Source organism: Neolamprologus brichardi, chromosome 15 (assembly GCF_056152115.1).
Source record: "Neolamprologus brichardi isolate AB-2024 chromosome 15, ASM5615211v1, whole genome shotgun sequence".
NCBI lineage: Eukaryota > Metazoa > Chordata > Actinopteri > Cichliformes > Cichlidae > Neolamprologus > Neolamprologus brichardi.
The window spans coordinates 18347956-18370070 of NC_142118.1; the positions used below are offsets into that span (position 1 = coordinate 18347956).

General features: G+C 39.4%; 1 protein-coding gene across 1 annotated transcript in view; it reads left to right on the forward strand.

The window, feature by feature from the left end:
• The first annotated feature begins 550 nt into the window (after positions 1-550).
• The window catches only part of LOC102789944 (exostosin-1), a 294744-nt gene continuing 273179 nt past the window's right edge, over positions 551-22115 (forward strand). The window contains exons 1-3 of the mRNA XM_087851903.1: positions 551-931; positions 1593-2195; positions 3246-3997. Of these exons, the coding sequence (XP_087708029.1) occupies positions 1899-2195; positions 3246-3997 (1049 nt within the window). The 5' untranslated portion in view covers positions 551-931; positions 1593-1898. The remainder of the gene's footprint in view (positions 932-1592; positions 2196-3245; positions 3998-22115) is intronic.

Consider the following 22115-nt stretch of genomic DNA (forward strand, 5'->3'; position numbering starts at 1 on the left):
ACAAACACATTTACAAATGCAAACTGGGAGATCCTGAATTATGGCGGGCTCCTGCACCTTATCGGAGCAAACAGACTCCCCGTGCATACTCCGATCCCCCCCAAGTCTGCCAGCCTGCTACTGTCTGGCTTATCAGCGCTGCTGCTGCTGCTGCTGGATGCTGTACGGTGCCGCAGCTCGGATCCAGTTGAGGATTTCAGGATGGAAACATGAGGATGGAAATGCTACTGGAACCCTGTATTCTCGTTTTATAGCCCAGAAGAACATCAGCGTTCTCTTGTGATGCTTATTTGATCCATTTGCTTTACTCCATAGAGAAACGCTCCCGCCGGTCGAAGACGCTCCTGAAAGGATTTTATTGATACGCATCTCTCCAGATCAGGTCTCCTTAACTTACCTGGGATAATGATGATTTCTGCTCATTTCTGACTGTGAGCGGCAGCGCACAGAGGGGGGGATGTGGATTTCAATTTCAAAGTTTGGGTCTTCTCTGGCTGTGGGTTTCTGAGAGAGGGGGGCATGGCTTATGCTGATTGGAGATGCACGCGCCTTGTTTAACCGACTTAATTCTGGATGGATGCTGTCGCTGTGATCGCGGCTCTTCTGGCAGATGAGTGTGCATTTGAATTCTCACCGTGGGAACCTATCGCGTTCACAGCTCGCTGTGTTGTGTTTTCCGCCGGGACTGTGGTCCTGTCTCGCGGAAAGTTTGTGACTGGGACGCGGCGGAACATGAAGGCAGCGCACCGTGGATCTCTGTGAGCTCTGTGAATTTCCTTCCGCACGTGGTTTCAACATACCGTGTCATTTGCTAATGGATTTACAGTTCGAGGGTTCATGAAGAATGTGTTTCCGAAGTGGATATTCCTCCACGGGCTGGAGGGGAGAGCAGCGGACACTTCCTGGAACCACAGGTGTTCTATAGAAACAGGTGAGAGGACTCAATTAGGAATTACGCTTACTAAAGAGTTATGAAATATAATTTGTAAGGTAGAAATTCCTAAAGAGTTAGTAATAGAGGTGGTTTTCCTGGCAAAAACAGCCCATGTGTTGAACGCGTAGCTCGCTGCAAACTCCCTTCAGAAATGCTGCATTTTAGTAGCGAACCTGTCATCAAGCGGCACTCTTTCGCCCCTAACGAGACACTCTGCGCTGTGACGATGATGTCGAAACAGCCACCGTTATCAGTCAATTCAGTTTTTAAGCGAACACCGGGCTCTGCATACTGTTTAAGAAAGTCAGAAGCGCTACTGAGCCGTTCATGTAACATTTAGCAAAAAACAAAAACTTTTTGAAAAAGTTAAATATCAAAACAGATCGTCAAACTTAACGTGTACAAATCAGCTTGGGCTTTTATTATTTTAATGCCACGTCTTTAGGCAGATTTTTGTGTATTTATGACATATATTGTGTTGAGTAAAGGTGCTCAGATATGATTTAACATTTTTCACAGAGCTTCTACGCTGTTATTCTGATTTTTTTCCGTGCAATATTGTATCAATTATTTATTAAAAAAAAAAAAAATGTTTATTTGTCTCAGAAACTCCGATATCTTATTTCATTGATAATTTTCTATTTATGTTTTCTTTTAGTGACGCCAAAACCCAAAATGCCGAGTTGTGGGTAGAGAGCTGACCTTCATCTACCTCCCTGCAACCCCTCTCCTCGTCATTTCCTCGTCCCCGTTTCCCTGCTTTCTTTTGGCATCATTTTGTCAACGCTTTTACTCCCTTTTATTAATACTTATTTTATTTTAATCTCTAAGTTGATCCTTTTTCAGTTCCATCACTATTCTCACACCCGCTGCCCACCTCGTTTTATTGTGAACCTCCACCCTATTCTCCTCTCTTCCCTCCCCAGACCCACCACCTCCTCCTTTTCATCCCCCTACAGCACACATGCAGGCCAAGAAGAGGTACCTGCTTGTGTCTGTGGGGGCCGGTCTTCTCTTCCTCATATATCTGTGGGGTCTGCAAATTGGGGAGTTCCAACAGCAGCCATACCAGTATCATCAGTTTCCCCAGTACCCCCTGTATCATCAGCACCACCAACAAGAATACCAGTACTACCGCCAAAGTAAGGAAGTGTACTACCAGCCCCAGCCATTGCCCCAGAGAAATCCATCCAGACCACCCAGACACTGGCCGGAGTCGACCAAGCTGCTGGAGCCGTATTTGGAGGGAGGAGAGCAGGAGGTAGACTGGAACGATTTATAAGAAAAGAAACAATGAAAGCTCTTTAAGTAAAAACAAAAAGAAGTAAAAAAGTCCAATTTATAAGCATTTAGTGATCAAAATGAAAGTCCAACAACAGGACAGAACAATAAAACTGAGTTAAGGAGGATGGTTTCAAAGCTTTTGTGATTGTAAGCTGTAAGGGGGGGGGGGGGGGGGGGGGGTCACAAGATCAGAATCACAATAATTTATTGATCACTTTGGGGAATTATGTAATGATGATGATGATGATAACACAGATTATGTTCTTTTTTTTTCAGTATTTTCTCTACCAATGAAAAAAAGATTCTTTCATTCAAATCAAAATATCTGAAAACGAAACATCTCTTTTCGGCTGAGCTCTTACCAGGCATTCATACTGAAAATAGCCTAGTGTTAAGCGTTGGCGGTGGTAGGTGTTATAGAAAGAAGTGAAGAGAGAGGAAACTTTTAGGAAGGCAAAAACACTTTAAAAAGAATTTTAAATTCAAGGAAGTTACAGCGATATTCAGAATTAAGGGGAAAAATGCTGTGGCTATTGCAAAGTGAGTACCAATTCATGGTATCAATGCAGCGTGTCACGTTGTGGCTTTTCTGCATTTCCACCTACACTGCTTTACTTTGTTTCTTTTCACACACTGCTGTCTAAGCAGATATGCAAGTTCTTGTGCATAGACATTAGTTTGCTTTAAGGGATTACAAGCATAGATGGCTAAGCACCATTGCTTTGGGGAAATCAAGCACAAATTACCAGCTGAAGAATTCAGGATTGCAAGTAATGCAACAGGCCAGTCAGTACTGATGAGGGAGCAGTTTGCAGCCATGAATTTTCAAAAGCAGTTTTCAACAGGAGACAACTTTTAAAAGCGTCACTACCTAGAAATCCCATCAGGTCAGAGATGCAGTTTTGAGTGCAAACTATTTATTCGTTTCTGGGTTGTTTTTTTTTTGAGTTTGTTTTAATGGAGAGTTGACTGTACTGCACAAACATTGGTGTGATGTTAACAGATACATTTGTTTCTGTGGATACAGGAGGACACCCCTCAGCTCCATCATCAGCACACCTCCCCTCGTGAACGACGGGCGATCCGTGACAACATCTACAAGAACAAGCGCTGCCGCATGGAAACCTGCTTTGACTTTGCTCGCTGCCAGTCGGGATTCAAGGTTTACATCTACCCTCAACAGAGAGGCAGCGAGATCTCAGAGACCTACAAGAAGATCTTGACCTCCATTGAAGAGTCCCGGTTCCACACCACAGACCCTTTGAGGGCCTGTCTCTTTATTTTAGCTGTGGACACATTGGACAGGGACCAGCTCTCAGTGCAGTACGTCCAAAACATTAGATCGCGTATCCAGAACCTGCCCACGTGGAACGATGGCAGGAATCACCTCATATTCAACCTTTACTCTGGAACTTGGCCAGACTACACTGAGGAGTTGGGCTTTGAGGTGGGACAGGCCATGCTGGCCAAGGCCAGTGCAGATGTTGTCAACTTCCGACCTAACTATGATATTTCCATCCCTCTATTCTCAAAGGATCATCTGCTAAAAGGAGGGGGCATAGGTTATCTGACACTTAACGATGCTCCACCTCCCAGGAAGTACCAGCTGGTTTTCAAAGGGAAAAGGTACTTAACTGGTATAGGTTCGGAGACCAGGAATGCTTTGTATCACATCCACAATGGGGAAGATATTATTCTGCTGACGACATGTAAACATGGCAAAGACTGGGAGAAACATAAGGACTCACGCTGTGACAGAGATAATGAAGACTACTCAAAGTAAGATTGATTTGTGATGTTTCTTTCACCTTTTTGTAGTTTTAAGTGGCTTTGAAATCTTTAAAAGTCGATTTCTTGGTCTGAATGCTTTTCGTGCTCCATGCATTAGCATTCCATGCAAAGAGGTTCTCACCTTTAAACTGTAATGTCCTTGCAGACTTGGATATTTTCATCTGTTAATGCAGTGCTTATTGTGTTTTGAAACAGATCAGCTAGCACACACTTTAGAAGAAGTAAGTTGGGATGCTATCTCATTATCAGCTGCTTCTTGCTGCTGGTTATTTCAAATGCAGCGAGTTTGTGGATCATTACAACTCCTCACAAGTGCTTGTTGTGTTGGAGTTTGCATGTTAGTACTGTCAATCTTTACAAATTTGGTTTACTGGCTGCCAACTCTCCTTCTTCACAATGTTGAGCATTGGGGGCTGCTGTGCCTGAAGCACTTCTTCTTTATTTAAATTAAACAGGTTGGATGCTTTCATGTACAAACTTGCACAATTGCCATGGGAGTTGAGCTTCAGTGTCGCTGTGCTCATGAGACAAAATGAAACAGAAAAGTGAGGGTATTTGTGCAGGTTTGTGTAATGTGCGCGTGTGAAGGAGAGAGAGAGGAGCAGGAGAGCAGAGAAGCATCGGCTGAAAGATGGAAAGTTTTTGTCAGCTCAGCAGTTGGTCGAGAGAAAAGTGATCTGCGCCGAGAAGTTCACCTTTTGAAAGTTTTAGCTTGAGCTGACAGCTGAAAGAAGAGACTCCATTGCACTTAGAGTGAAACAGAGGCGCCATTCTTGACTCGTCTCACTTTGTTAGTCCGAGTCATCTGTTGCATATTTTAGGTTTAGAAATTGTCGAGGTCCGAAGGAAAGCTCAGTGCTGTCAAACAGCAGCTTAAATTTTACAGTAAGTAAATCTGCATACAGAGGAGTCAGCAAATATTGCATCTGAGACATTGTTCAATCGAGAACAGTAGGTTGGACTTTTTCTTTTCTTAAATAAAATGTTCCAATGGTCCCTAACATACAGTTAAGGTTGTAATGGGTTTAATGTTGAAACTTGGTCTGAAAATCTGATTTCACTCACAGTGAATTCAGGGTTTCTTGCAGATTATAAACTTTAGGCGATCGTGCCTCAAGAGTTGGGATGCCTTGTAATCGGAAGGTTGCCGGTTCGAGCCCCGGCTCGGACAGTCTCAGTCGTTGTGTCCTTGGGCAAGACACTTTACCTACCGCCTACTGGTGTTGGCCAGAAGGGCTGATGGCGCGATATGGCAGCCTCGCTTCTGTCAGTCTGCCCCAGGGCAGCTGTGGCTACAACTGTAGCTTGCCTCCACCAGTGTGTGAATGGGTGGATGACTGGGTGTGTAAAGCGCTTTGGGGTCCCTAGGGGGGACTAGTGAAAGCGCTATACAAATACAGGCCATTTACCATTTTACCATTTTATTCAGTGGCCTTCATTAGGACTACTCTGAATCCACTTCTGGGAAATCTGCTAATACTTCGCTTGTAAGACCATCAATACATTGCTGATATGTTTTGGCCACTTAGTGAGAACAGAAACAAGTTTCACAGTCACAGCGAGAAGTCTAACAATTGAATTGTTTTTAGATGTGGTTTCACTGTGGCCTAACGGCTGATTTAGACTTCTGTTGTGAGTGTTCGCAGAGCCTACTCTGTAATCGACGTAAGTGGCTGACACGCTTGCCAGCATTCATGCATGGTGTTTTATGTGTTAATTAACTTGTGATTGTCTCTTGGTGCTTTTTATGCAGTCCCAGCTAAGAGGGAAACGAATAAAATGCTGACATCAGTGAGTCCTTATATTGAAGCAATGATTGTTGTTTTCTCACTGATCTTCCAAAACGATACCGAAACATTATCGGGAAATGCACAGGAGCAATCAGAGGTATTGAACAGGCCAATCACAAGTTACATTTCCAGACAGGTGCCAATCAGGTTGTAACACAGGTTAATTTAGAGGGGTTTGCTGCTGGGACTCTCAAAATAATAAGTGTCTTTAGCAGCGACATGCTCTCCTATGTTCAGGAGCTACTTTCAAACGTCTAATTGGAGTTTAATGCTACAAAGGTGACTACTGACTTTGCTGGAAAATGGACATCTTCTGTAGCAAACCTGTTAAGCTGTTTGCTGTTTAAAATCAAAACAACACGGTGAAAGATGCTAAAACACAAATGGAGAAAGAGGGCAATAATTCGATGTGTCTTTGTCACCACCACTGACCCTATATATATTATATTGGGCAAAATTATTAGGCCACACCTCTTAATTTCTGAACTCAGGTGTTCTTAATCCCGTTGCTACAGATATATAAAACCAAGCATCTCTCCATGCAGTCTGCTTTCACAAACATTTGTGAAAGAGTGAGTCGAAAGAGCTCACTGAATACAAGCAAGGTGCTGCAATAGAATAAACTGGAGATTAACTGCCATTAACATATATAACATATAATAAAAAAGCTGGGACCTTCATGTCATGAGTTTCTATTGCTGAGCATCTCCTGCAGATGTAATGTTTAGGTGGTGGCTCAATCCTTTTCTCCATGGAGTGTGTGTGTGGTCCTCTGATCCAGCATAAAAATCCTCTAAAACATTCACTGTTGACATCGCTTGGTATATTTTTATTTACTGGAAACATTTCACTATCTGAAGTTGGAGGTTGTATATGAAAAGTCAATAGATGAACCCCTCGGTTTCTCTTTCATTTCAAATCGAATGTGCTGCAGTACAAAGCCAGCACAGCAAAAGAAAAATCTGTCAGTGTCCCACTGCTAATGGACTGCGGTGTGTTTCTGAAGGTGCAATGACTGTAATCAGTGGTACAGGATCACATTTCTTGTTGCTTCACAGGCCTGTACCAATACTTTATCAGCAGCTGACGGCATGCTGAGAACACATGTCTCTAGAATGCAGACAAAATATAAAACTATCTCAGAAAATAAGAATAACAAATTGGAAATGGTATACGTGACCACTGTGTTCGCTGAAAGCCCCGTTTGTCTTTAATAGTCACTTCATTTATTATGTATTGGAACATTTTCCTGTAGGTGTGTTGTGTGGTAGGAGGATTGTTGCTTCAGAGGAATCTAGACAATACAATACAAGAGTACATTAAGACTTTTATTTAACTTGAACTTGTTCATGAAAATGTGTTGATTTAATGAAGCTGGCTGGTAAAACTAGTGGCTTTATGAACAGCTTTTAGGGAAGAAAAACAAACCACATAATGCATGTTAAAGGTACTCGAAAAGAAATCCACCATGTACTCAATGCTGAATAAAGCACAAAAGGCAATAATCCATATGCTCCTGAACAGAAAGTGCTTATAAGCCTGCCTCACTAATTAAATAGTACATTAATCATTTTCTCAGTCTCAGTGTGATATCAGGCTGTTATTAAATACCAAATGTTCTGCTCTAAGGTGCTCTTTTGTTCTTCTTTCTCGTAATTTGACTTAACAAGACATTTTAAGGAACTTTAAAGCTTGGTGTCTGTCTTACTAATAATAAAAGTGATTAAGTGTGAAGGGGAACTAACTTTGTCAGATGAGACACATGAGATGGTATGTAGAGGTCTGCTTCATGTGTACTTTGCTGTTTAAGAAATTGATGGTTGATGGTAAATTCTAGCACGCTGTGGGAAAACTACAAGTATGCAGCTTGTACAGTCTGTTTAGTCACTGTTGTTTTTTGTTTTTTTTCTGTGCAGAAATTATTTAAGACTATCCAGACTGAGCACTTGGACTAATAATTGACAACAACGCATTTAGAGACTTTTGTCTCGCAAAAAAGAGTCGCCAGGTGCTAAAAAATTAACCTTAGACTCAATCGTTAGAACAGGCTTTTCCCCGCAGCACGCTGTGTAATAAATACTCACAAAGAAAACGGCGGCCGTTACAACTTATGTCTAAAAATGTATAGTTTCATGCATCGGTTAAAACATTCGACTCCAGGTACATGACGCGCAGCTGGAAACACTTTACGCAAGTTGAGCTGCCCGAGATTCACAGAATTTACAGAAAGTGTTAAATTTTTGTGATTTATATCGTTATCGGATGATAGATGTCTTGATATCGGGATATGAGATTTTGGTCATATCGCACAGCCCTAATGTGAACATTAGATTCTGTGTTAATAACACCATTTCTCTTGTATGTGAAAATGACCATATTCACACGGTTCTCTTTTTAAATGGATCCAGTTAGCCAAAATATTCAAAAATGCAAGGTGTGATCAAAGAGTTTAGGACTACACCCATAAGAATAAATATGTCTGACTAAAATTTGGCAAATCCACCCTTCAATGTGGTCGTCTTTTGGACTTCTGGACCGGTGGTAACTACTGGTTCCTTGGTAAAAATGTGAATTGCCTGACTCGTTGGTGAGGGCTTGCTGTACTGTCTCATTAATACAAACTGCAGGACTACTTACAAATCACTTGAGAAACTCCAAAAAAGTAAAGGAAAAAAAGAAAAGAGCCCTTAGTTTGTAGTTTGCATCACACTTTTTAAATTTTCATAGTTAACTAGCAGATTTTTACAGAAGCTGGGACCTTCTATTGCAATCAATATGCAGGTTTGGAATTAGGTTTTATTTCCAAATTCTTCTCAAAGTACTCGCCAACATTTGTCCCTTGGAACCATAGGTTTCCATGGGGTTTGCAGCAGGTCTCTGTGCCTGTGCAAGTCAGACCTAAGGTGTGCAAAGTTTGCATTAAGAATATTTTGTCCAAAAAGTAAATCACCAGTGCCACTTCAATGTTTTTGCTCAGTTTTATTTTTGAGAGGATGTTGAACTCTGCATTTAGTGACAGTCTGACCCAGGGGACTAATTTGATAAGGCAGGTCAGTTTGACACAGATCTTTATGTTTTCGGTTGTTTGTGGTCTTTAGCAATGAGTCAACAGCAGCAGTGCTGAAACTAGTCCAGGGATGCACAAAAACATGAACTCAGAGGGTAGATGGGCCAAATTAAATCACTTTTCATTGTTACAGGTGCCATTCCAGATCATGTTAACTAAAAACATGGCTCCGATTTCTGGCTCACTGAAGAAAACAAAATGGGAACGAAAAAATTAACTGTAGGCTAGTTGGTTTTGTTGATATTTAGATTTTTTAATGAATTTTTGAGCCAGTAGTTGGCTTGTTTTTATTTTCTGGGTGTCTGTGGCAAAATCTGTCATGTGGTATGTTTGACGATTCTTATTCCAAAAGGATAAAAGTTTGGTGTTAAAAGCTTCATGCTGTTAACCAAGTCAGATGAATCCAGCTTAAGAATCTTTTGATTCTCGAGGTTGTGACTGAGAGCGCCTTCCTGCCTGTTTGCTGCTGCTTCCTCTGGTGTCTTACACACAGCACATCGATACAGACATCACCCAGTGCAGTCAGGGGGGATCCTACACTGCGAGACTCCCTGATGGGAACAGAAACCAATGAGGATCTTGAAGCCTTGGGGCGGTCGATAATTGCCCTCCAATTGAATTAAGCTGTGAATGAAGGGGATAGATAGAAATCTCACCTCCCTCTGAGCGGCACCAGATTGAACTCACGCTGTTTTACTGTACATAGATAACAGCCAGCTAAACCAATTAGAGCTTTGCTATACAGAAGAGTCTCCCCAAAGACAATTTGATATCATAGGCTCAGGGCGTAATTTACAGAAAAGCAGATTAAATGTTTAATCCAGATCACTGTCACATCTTTGATGATAGCTTACAGGATCAAAACAGGAAAGGAAAGAAGAAAGAGTAGTGTGGAGGCTAGCCAGATGTGATGCGAGGTGTCCTGTTCAAGCCATAAATATGTTGTTTCATATTTTTTTTCCTGCTCATTAACCTCCTCTCTTGTTTTGTCTGTATTGGCGGTGGTAAAAGTTGAAATTGGCAGTTTGGGAAACCTTGAAATCCAGCGTAGTGCTGAAAAAAGAAAGAATGACTCACCTTAAAAGTAACTCCAAAATTGATTGTATTGTGAGTTCCAGTGGGCTTGTTTTCATTGAGGACAGACTAAGTTATCACATGACCTGTTCAAATGCTGGTTTACTGCTCTTGCACATTTGACTGTTACATCTACCATGCTAGCATGGGTGTTTTTTCTATGCCTACCTATAGCATGAAAGTGGAACTTGCTAAGAGACACTTGGGAATATTTTATCTTTAATTCAAATTGATAAGTGATACTTTAACCTAGAGCTGGGCGATATGACCCAAAATTCATATCTCGATATTTTTTAGCTGGATGGCGATATAAGATATATATCTCGATATTTTTTTTAAAGCCACAAGGTAAGAACAAAAAGAGAGTTCTTAGTCAAAGCTGTGTCCCAGATGTCACACGGGCACTTATTAACATACAGCGTAGATGTACATGAAAAAAACTACTCAAAAATAAATTATGAGCATTTATTAAATAATAATGCTCCATAAATAAAAGAAAACTGTTGTTTTTGTGCATAACAAAGAGCTCACAATTGTGCAGTCAAAATGTAAACTAAAAGACGCTGAGCACAGTAACAAAGACAGATTTCACAGCTGCTCTGTTCCCAACTTCTACTGCGTGACTGACAGCCTGGAGTTTGAAATCCTCTTTGTAACCATGTCTCTTAACAGGTGCCATTTATGGTCCTTGTACACACACAATACGGTAATATTACGTTGAAGCACAGTACGTATCACTCCGCGAGGCTCCTCGGTAGCCGTACTGCTCCGACAATCCATCAAGCGGTGCAGCTCCGTAGCTTACCAAAGTCGTACTAAAACATTTTTTGACAGATTACTGAGCGCCGTGTACCACATAAAATCGGTTCGCGGTCATCAAGCACAACCAGAATTCATACATAAGGCGCGCTGTCAACTTTTGAGAAAATGAAAGGATTTTAGGCCGTACATGGCGTTAGCGTGGTTAGCTCGTTAGCGTGGTTAGCTCGTTAACACGTTGACGCCGTCCAGCCCCACACACGGGGCGATACGCTGTAACTCGTTAACGGAGATTTGCCGTGTCCATCTTGTCGCTGCCTGCAGGTGAAGCAATCGGGGAGGGAGGGGGAGTTGTGTTCAGTGAAGGAGAGGCGAGGCCGAGTAACGTTGCGTAAAGACAAAAGTGGACGAAAGAGAGGCAAACTTGTGGCTCCACAACTATAATTATAACGTAACATAGACTATATCGATATAAAAGATATTGTCACATCTTATATCTCGTATAAAAATATATCGATATTTTTAAAAAACTCGATATATCGCCCAGCCCTACTTTAACCTTTCAGTGAACAAGGACAGCATAGGCTCTCTCCATCAGGCTACATTAGTCCATTATTCCAAATTTTATCACAACACTGCAAACTATGCAACGTGCACATGTTTTAACTGTCTAGTAATCTCACACAAGCTTAAAAAAATCATAAATGATTAACTTACTGTCAAAAATATCACGTACAGATTCACAGTTTGTTGAATTTCTTCAAGTCTGAGTTTCAGTTTGTGAACAGAATTATCACATTTCCTCTGCTTCTGTCTACTCCATCATTTTCATCTTTGAATGAAGAAATCAGACATTGTGGTAAAATATTTTTAAACTCTCAAATACACCTAGCTAAATCAGTGGCCAAGCTGCACATTAAACAGGTTGTGTGTGTGTAAGTGTGTGTGTTTGGTGAGAATTGGCCTACTGCAACCACAAATTTATCATCTGTGCAGATTAACACAGTGAAGAATGGATGAGAATTGGAAAATGTTGAGTTCGGGGGAGGGACTGTGGGCTGGCATTTTTGTATGATTTGTTGAGTATGAGGATTGCACTGGCCGAGACAAATGCCAGGCTGGAGCACACAAAAAAATACACAGTATATGCTGAAGTGTTAAACTGACAGTTACTTTTTGTTTTCTCATTAATTAAAAGTGCTGAAACTGTGGGATCCCATGTTTCTCTAAAGGAATTAGAGAGTTATTTTTTACAAAAAAATATAAAAAATGAGGCCAATGAAACTTATTTTCTTCTAAATTAAGTTAATTGTTTTTCCCCTTACCTGAATAGTTTTTTCTTTATCATTTACTTCTGCAATTTTAAATATTTGCATAACTTGCCAGCAATTGTGTTTTTGTATAACTAACCAGGATCTGTTTTAAATCAGTCAATGCATTTTAGACTGACAACACACTGACAAGGATAAGCTCCGTTTTTCTTTCTGGCCCCATCTCAGCTTTCTGTGGCAGTTCAGTTATCGATGGCCTTTAAATGCCAACGGAGGCATTTTTATACACACACACATAAAAATATCCCATCTTTGCTGTAAATAAAGAGATTATTTATAGGAGAGTGTATTTACAGTGCTTAACAAATTTATTAGACTCATAAACCACTCAGGTCAAGGTTTATGCCACAGCTGCCCTAAATGATTAATGTTTCCATAATGTTTAATCCACCAATAAGTTATTTTATCAAAATTAAAACTAAAATAAAAATCTGATTGTTGTTATGCACAAATTTACAGATTTACAGTTTTTTTTAAAAAAAATCTTTTTTTTAAAATTAAGATGCCAATTTACAATTATTTGCTAGTCCTAAACAGAAAAATAAATTTGTGTATAAAAATTGATGCCAAATAGGTTTTTTTTCTGTTAAATGCCAATATAAATTCTAGTTATAAATAACTTTTTGACAGATCTTTAAAATATTTCTTCTTGTTTTAATGATAGATGTTCTAATAAATTTGGTCAGAACAGTATAATTAGAATTTGAATTGGATATAAAGACAGTAAATTAGCGCAGCTTAAGCAGGCAACGTGAGTTTTTACGTTAATGAGTTTGGTAATGAGTTTGGTAAGCTGGTAATGAGTTTTACCAGCTTACTCATTACAGCAGTAAGCTGTCAGTATCCTTCATTTTCAGCTAATAGCAAAGATTGATCAAGTCATAATAAGTGACACAACAACAGAAAAGGTGTGAAGCTAGTTAAGACCTGTTTCATGGTGCTAAACTGGCAATAACGTGAAACAGCAGCTGGCACGCAGCTCTGAGCTAAATGTGCCATAAATGAATTGGATATACAAGTTTTCCACTTTTTGCACAATGTAATTGGTTTAGCTAGTAGCCTGCACGCTTGTGAATTCAGGTTTTTGTCACCATGCTTCATCTCTCTTTGGAATTGAACTGTAATTACCCTCCTGAAGGTTTCACCAAATGCATCATTTTACAGCTTCAGTAAATCTTTCAGTAAAGATTTCATAGGCCAACTCAGGTCTTTAGCTTTTTTGGAGGTATCCTCTGCTTGCTTTATAGCTGTACACCTACACTTGTAGTGAGGGTAGAAAACACATAAGTTCCATTCAACAATGTTTTTTAACAGACTAAATATTTTATTTACACTATCTAGAATAAAACGTGTAATGCCATGTTAAGACTGAAGGAATTCTTTATGGTTGCACCAGATTATGAGTGAATGTAGAGTCATGTGTTATTAAAGAAATTTAGCCAACAGACGTGAGAGACCTGTTGGTCCAATCATAGTTTGACATTTTTCATGACCTGTGTTGTACACTTTGTTGTACAAACAGATGTACTGACCAAAGTGGTGTGAGCGACTCTGTTTTGTATTCACGAAAACATGGAAAATTAAAAAAACAACAACTGACAGCTGATTAATTTGTTGGTCTCACAAAGAAAAGAGTGTGTTGTCTATCCATTAGCCTCTTTTTTTCTTTTCTAAGCTCATAGTGCTTATACCACACATTTCCATATTTGTCAGAGCAGGTCACTCTGACAGGCTATGGTCTAGATGTCACAAAGTGTCCAGAGTGCAGCATCACTTTTCGTTCTGACCCCCTTAGGTTGTTTGAATCAAGCTTTTATTGTGCTGATAATGTGTAGTCTGAATGGAGGAGAAATGTAAGAGCTCTGGCATGAACTCTCACAAAAGATTCAGCAAAGAAATTTAAATCACCAACCAGGCATGCGCCGATGTGAATTGATTGGCTAAGTTTGATGTAACACCCTTGTATTTTTAATACATCACATAATTTTTTCCACGTTTTCAGTCCAGTCCATGTACCTAATCATTTTAAGAGGAAAGGTGTTTGTTAATCTACTTCACACAGATCTATAAATCATTCAAGCATAAAGAAGGCACTTAACTCGAGGGATAAACCAGTTTTGTTTCTACACATACGAGACAAATTAGCAATTTTATTTAATTTCATTGAACAATTTTAAATGGTGTCTTTACGCACTGTGGTACTGGCAGCCTGTTGCAAAAACACTGTTTGTTCTAATTAAGACAGTTTGACAGGCATGAAATAGTATTTTTGTACCAACGAGGTGATTCTCAAACAGCTATTAGCCAAAAACCTGGCTTGTCTTCTTATGGTGTGCAGTGTACTTAAAATATTTCAGGAAACTGGAACAGGACGACAAAAAAAGAAGTGTCAGGTATATCTACGTGGTAAGCCAAATTACACAATAACTGGACTGAAAATCAGTGGGAGCAGGTCTTATGAAGCGATGAATCCAAATTTAAACCAAGGGGGTCAGGAGATTTTTACCTTTACCTTACAATATGTAGTATCTTGAGGCAACTGCCATTGTGATTTGGCACTATATAAATTGAGTTGATTTGAATTGAATCTGTAAGACATAGTGGAACCTCTGTCATGGTTTGGGGCTTTCAGCTTGGGGATCTTGTCAAAACTGATGAATTTATGAACGAAGAAAAGCCATCAGATTTTTTTCCACAATGCAATGCCATTTTGAAAGTCTGACTGGCAATAGCTTTATTTTTCAGGACTTCAATAATATTTGAAGCAGAGAAGGATCATCTTGACAGAGAACAGAAGAAAAGGGGGCAAAAGAAGAGGAAGAGCTTTAAATGTCCTTCAAGAAGCCTGAAGGACAAGTCCTGAAAAGTACTTAAAGAATTCCCAATAAACCTTGCCTAAGAGAGCTATCTTGAAGAACAAAGGCAGTCATAGAAATGGCTGACTTTAAAACTTAAATGTACAAACTCTGTTTTTGACCTTAATAAATGCAAACTTGTATACAAGTATGCATTTATTTCCATTCATGTTTGCATGTTTATTTCAATAAATTGCTGTAAGTTCTTCCTAATTTGCTGGGAAAATATTGAGAAATGAGGCTTTTGCACAATACGATAGAGTAGGTAGTAGTCAAGGTCTGAAGAGATCACATGTCATGAAAATGTCCCTTTTCTGCAGAATTTGCATGTACTAAAGAAGTGAATTGACATATCCCGACAAGCTGATAAAGACACACAAGCAGCATCTCTAAAAGCTGGTAATGGACAAATATTTGACCCCAAGCGTTCGCATGCTACTCTGTCATCATTCACCAAATGTGCTTTCATCACTAATTATTTCATCAAAAGAAAGTAAAGATTCTAAATGAATTAGTTATAATGGGCTCTCACTGTTCAGTGTTTTTAATTTGATGCGTCCAAGTATGCATAAATATATTCAGATGGAAACACAGCTGCTGTCACATCTGTGAATCTCTGGCAGCTGCAGAATCCAATATGTATGATGGGAGAAAAGTGTCTGACTGTATTAATTGAAATGTCAGCAGTGGTCATGTGGGTGGCCTGCTGTCACTGCGTTTTTTTTAGTTGTGAGTTGTTCTGTTAAAACACATCAAAAGGTAAAGCCCTCTTTCCTTGTTGCAGCTTATCTTCCTTACTCCTCACCATCCTGTCTCTTCACCGTCATCCCTCTCATTCTTCTCATCTTCTCCATTTTCCATTCCTCTCCTGTTCTCTCCTTTATTCCCCTTATCTGTACTCTTCCTCACTCCTCTGCCTCTTGCTCTTTTCCTCACATCTTCCTGTTTCTACTGCTGAGCTAAAGTAACCCATGGAAAAGGTTTTACTGCTGTCTTAGTGCATCTTTGATTCAAGTCATGATGAAGAGCTCCGTGAAGAATAACAACAAACTCTGTCAGTTTCAGTGAAGGAGAAAGACAAGTTAAGGACTTCTAAGACACTTCATGTGTGACCACATTAGAAACCTAATTAAAGCAACAAAAAGGTGGCTAAACCGGCCCGTTTGTAACAATGCACTTGCAAGCATTCAGAAAATAAACTCTTTTAATAACAGTCGCTGCAGTAAAGTACATAAAAATAAACCAAATAAACAGTTTAAGTAATTAATGAAATCTTTAATATCTATCAAAATGAGGTACAGTTACCCAACAAGAATGACAGAAAAGCTGTTAGAATAAAGTCAAAGAAACCTGGTGATCCTGAGCAACACAATCTGAGCCCTGTCTCTTGAAAATCGCATCCCTGTTCAACTAAATTGCATTTTGATTTGCAGTTAAATTGCTTGTAATCAACATCCATGCAACGAGCCATGGGACTGAAAGAGTTTCTAATGTGGTTGGTGTCTTTAAACAGTTTATTTTAACTCAAACCACAATTGTTTTCTCTCTTAAATGTGTCCAAAGAATCAAATAAAACCTTCAAGTCACACTAAATATAAACTGAAAAGGTCCCTAATCTTTTTGATAATGCCTCTGCCAGCCAGACTGTCTGATGGATTGTGTGAATTTTGATATGTTCAATATATAAATTCTGACTTTTTGAAACTTTTTGGCAACAGGCGTGTGAAAGAATATAGTGAAATAAATGATTTCATCTTGTGTATTAGGAGTCTGATGGATAACTGACAGTTTCCTTTTTTGGTGACGCCTTAGGTAGTTTATTTATTATTTCTAAACAGGTGTTTTTCTTTCTGTACGTTTCTTCTCTTCCGATAGAGGAAAGAAATTGGCTGCAAATGTGTTGCGTAAATAATGACCTTCTTTGGCCACAGCTGGCCGATGAATACAGTAATAAGAAATCAATATAAAATCTTATTAGAACTTCTGAAAAACAATCATAACAAACCGTAAATACAGATGAAAAATAATTCATTTTGACAAACAATATCCTCTTCTTATTTCCTCCTAACTCAGACTAATAAAAGTTGTGGAGACACGATTCTTTACAGGCTCTTTGAGAGTTTCTCGGGGCTATTAAATGGCTGCAGATTTCTCAGCCAGCAGACAAGAACAGCTGAACTTGTCAATGCATTGAAGGCTTCTGCCAAGGCTGGTTGGAGGGTAAAAGGAAACTCTATTGATCAGCTTTGACTTCACTACTGCAGCCAATCAGAAGATGAATAGAGGTTAATAGTTCTTGCTGTGTGAAATCCAAATATAGATTGGCATTTAGTGCAACGGGGCCTTGGCATTTATTTTACTTGACCCACTGTCAGTCTTATTGGGAAGAACAAGTTAAAGTATCAGAGGCCAAATGGTCACTGTGAGGAACACAAGCCAGCAAACTGTGTGAGTTTAAACATTTGTCTGATTGATTGACTTAAGTTTTTGTCTGAGCTCTTGAAATAGCACTGAATTTGCAAGTTTAAAGTAAACTGCAATCAGCATTAAATTTGCACCTGACCTTTCCTGCCAAACTTTGTCATGCTGAATGGCTGTTAGCTGTTTTTTCAATGTCTCGTCTCGAGTAAAAAACAATCAAAAGTGAATGACTTGAGAATTAATGTCTCCGCCTCCTGGAATTCCTTCCAAAGCAAAAATGGTAAATGGTAAATGGCCTGTATTTGTATAGCGCTTTTACTAGTCCCCCCTAGGGACCCCAAAGCGCTTTACACACCCAGTCATCCACCCATTCACACACACATTCACACACTGGTGGAGGCAAGCTACAGTTGTAGCCACAGCTGCCCTGGGGCAGACTGACAGAAGCGAGGCTGCCATATTGCGCCATCGGCCCTTCTGGCCAACACCAGTAGGCGGTAGGTGAAGTGTCTTGCCCAAGGACACAACGACCGAAACTGTCCAAGCCGGGAATGGAACCAGCAACCTTCCGATTACAAGGCGAACTCCCAACTCTTGAGCCACGATCACGAAAAAAGACATTATTACTTGTGTAAAGTGTAAGAAAGTTGAGAGAAGACAAATCGGTGCCTCCCTTTGATTCTCAAAGTTGTGACTGCACTTCCTAACCTACTGACAAACATGCTACATGCAAATAATTATATAACGTTCATGTGGTGTGTGTGTGTGTGTGTGTGTTTCTGGATTTTTCGGTTAATATTCTTTCTAGGAAACTACCATGAAAATAAGAGGCTGTTCATTTCTTTGGAAGTGAGTAAACTTACAAATTTACTAGTGTTCGCTGTAAGAAAGAACATAAAATAACTCACATGTGCTTTGTTGGCTTCACCTATTTGCATTTCCCATTGTTTACTGGACCAAACGAGTTAGGTGTGAAATCAGCAGTGCCTTAATTTCTACTGCCTAATATAATATAGTTTAAAATGAATAAAATGGTAAAATATAATAACTGTATATTTTGATCATTTAAAACAGGAAACATACAATAAATTAAAATAACAAAATGTTATGCTACTAAACTTTCTATTATAAATCCTTAAAATTGATTTTATTTATTTATCTATTGTTTTCAAACACAACAACTGTGGAAAATAACATACTTTTCCCTTTGTGCCTGGAAAACACTTGACAGCATGCACTCCATTAACGTAAATGAAATCACATTCTCCAACCAACTGTAGCAATAACTGTGCTTTTGCCTTAATGTACTATGACTCACAATATGAATCAACTTCTCTCCTGCTACAACTTTTATGGTATAGACATTGCAGCTGCTCATGAGCAAGGCAGTTTTGTTCTTCTTTAGGATGTAGTTGGGTAAAGAAATTTCTACCTTTAAACTTTTAAGGAGACCGGTTTGATGGCTGCACTCGGAATAATCAGGACGTCTCCTAAGTTTCCTCAAAAGTAAACTTGGAAAACGGTAAACCTTCTGAATGCGGATTTTCTGTAAATATGATTGAACTTTACACTTTATACCAGAATAAAAGTCAATTTATGTCTCGCTTTTCTCGAACAAACGGTGAGTGCCCACTCTTCGTCACGTCAGTTTGACAGTAACAACACATGCTGAAAAAATGTCTTTGTCTGGGTATATGTGATGCTATGCTGTCTGTCTGCAGAAAGGGTGTCATTTTCTACAGCAGCATGAAATGTTGCCAGCCCTCTCACTCGACTGCACATCACTTTCTTTCCTTATGTACCCAGAAAATGAGCCAGGAACACAATTCGACTCAATCACAGTATTTTTTTCCCCATCTCCATTCGACCTTTCTTCCTAACTCTGATTTCTTTGCCAAAGTTTGCTGTCTTTATTTCATCTTCTCTTTCTCTCTGTGCATTAGTGTGGTGAGCAGTGACAATCAGTTGAGTTGAAGTAAAGGTGTGTGGGAGCTTAACAGGATGTTTGCCATCCATCCTCTCCGAGAAAGACCAGGAGGACGGAATTAGAGAGGTGGTAAAATAGTGGAAACACTGCCTGGCAGGATGGATTGCAGTGTGAATCCATCACGTTTCAAACACACACACACGTGCACAGCAACAGGAAAGAGAGGAAACTTTATCAGAGAGGAAACAAGAAAGTGTTGCTCTTGTATGATTTTTCATTTGCTGCATGTCACCCTGTGTATTTGTTTTTTCTGAGCGGAAACAAATGGTCCAAAAAGCCGAACAATTTTCTCTACTGCTTGGTTTCACAAACATTTGCAGCCACAGATCCCTGAACACACACATATTACAGCAGAAGTGTCCATCTTTTTCTCTTTTCTACTTCCCGAAATCCATATACTGTGGGACAATTTTAGCTGTTGTTGATTTAGTATCAAGTATTTTTTGTATTATGACTCCCTAAAGCATTTTCTGCTGTATTGTTGATTCTCCAGCTCAGTGAAAACTGCTCCGATTTCTTACATGAGGGGAAGATTGGACTGGATACTTCGCAACTGGATACTCTGCAGGCAAACTGGATGAAAATCTCTTTATTAACAATTCATATCAGCAGCCTTTATGATTTATTACAAAGTGAGACGTGGATACTAAACAGGAATATGAGTTGTCTTGCATGGGCACATCCACATCCTTGCTTTTGCTCCAGTTGTATCTTTTGGAGTTTGATTTTGCTTTTACTACACATCGAATAGATGCACCTTGATTATTTCTGCAATAATCAGCTAATCATCCTACATATTAAGGCCAGGAGTTTTAGTTAAGTTTGTATCAGATATCAGCATGTTTGGTAGCAGCAGACATGGTTGAACACTGGAAAAATTTGTCCCAACACATAGAATCTGGATTTTTGTCTTCTCTCAGTCTAGAATTTGTTGCTATCAGCATGCTCTTTATACTGGTTTGTAGTGCAGACTGCTTCTGGTGGTGTAATGGTTTCTTGGCACACTTTGGGCCCTCAGTACCAATCAGTTCTGAATGTTGTTGCTGACCATATGCCCCCCTTTATGCCCCAATCTTCTAATGGCTACCTCCAACAGGATGACCCATGCCACAGCAAAGGCTGTCTTGATCCAGTGTCAGAAGGGTTTGCTTATTTGTTTGAGATATGAAAAAAGAGATGTAAAAAGAAAAATTGAGTATTTGTAAAAACAAGCACGAGTGCCTTCCAGCACATACACTACACTCTGCCAGTTCTCATAAGCATGAGGGAGCCAGACACAACAGTACATCCTACTGTAGGCGTAACCAGCAAAAACTTTGCAATTAATTTGTTTTAAGCATTTGCATTTATTACACTCTTCTGCAGGCAAGACAACATAGAGAAAAAATATTTTTCCTAGAGCAAAAGCTGGAGTGTCCTTGAATAAAAAGCTTTTGATCTCTGACAGCACCGTGGTGAATTCAAGGATCGATTAATAACCATTATTTTGACTTCTCACAAATTTACTTCCACAGCTTTTGTTTTCAGTGTCAATTTTTATTTTATGAACTAGTATGAGGTAGCAGGAAAAAATGATCGAAAATACATGGAAGGAGGTCAAACAAAAACGACTACTGCTTTGTCGAACATCTTTAAGCAGATGCCCTTCAACACAGGCCTTCTCATTCTCCTTCAGTCTCTCTATTTTCTTCTTTAATAATAGCTCTTAAAAATCCAATACATGAAAAAAAAAAATTCTATTGCCAGATAATAAAGAAGATCTTTTAGATTTAAATGAATAATAACCTAACCATAACAGTAATGTACTGTATTTTTGGCAAAACAATGTACCTGCAAAGTTTCATATTTTCATCTTTTAGGTTCTTACACATGTTACGTATTTTTAATTGTTTTTAAAGATTACAGAAAGGATGCTGGTTCAGTGCCACACAGCGAGAAGGCCTTGGATGGGATTGTTGCCGGCCTTTGTGTGTTGAGTTTTCTCCCTGGGCTATTGTGGATTCTTTGTGAACAGGTTTCCTCCTTCAGTCCAAAGACAGTATATTTGATTTACATTAGATTGGATTCTAAATTGGTTGTAAGCTCAAATATGAGAGTGAGTGGTTATCTGCCTGGGTGTGAGGTGGGATAGGCTTCAGCCCTCCCATGACCCTGAACTGCATAGATGTTAAGGAAATGGATGAATATATGGGAAATGACAGAAAAGATTCAATAATAAAGAAATACAAAGTTATCAGTGTTTCTTTTAGTAATGTATTTATCGTACGTGTAGAGCTTTTACAGCACTGATTCTGGGAAATTATGAAAACCCATGAAAGATTCAGTTTCACAAAACAAACTTGTCCAGCTCATATAAGCTCCTATATATACACACACACACACACACACACACACACACACACACACACACACACACACACACACACACACACACCCCTAGACCAAGGCAATGTGGGATTTGGTTAATAATAAATAAAAAAAAGTACAGCCTTTAAACAATATGTTCCTAAGTATCACACTGGGAATTTATTCCTGAAAAGGCACATGCAACTGTTTCTTATTACTGCTGACAAACACACACATACATTTACATGTGTACATTCTCACACACAGAGAGACACACACTATACCTAGCACCAGAGGAAGGCAACTGTTTAATAGTTTCAGTATCGCTGCCATAAGCTCTTCTCGCTCCATAACCGTGTCAGCAGGGATTTACAGCTCATTGGTTCTCATTATGAAAATGTGATATTGCACTTTGAAGCCCTGCGGCTATTCTTGGCCTATGGACTTCTGCAGTGTCATGGTTTACAGGCGGAGGG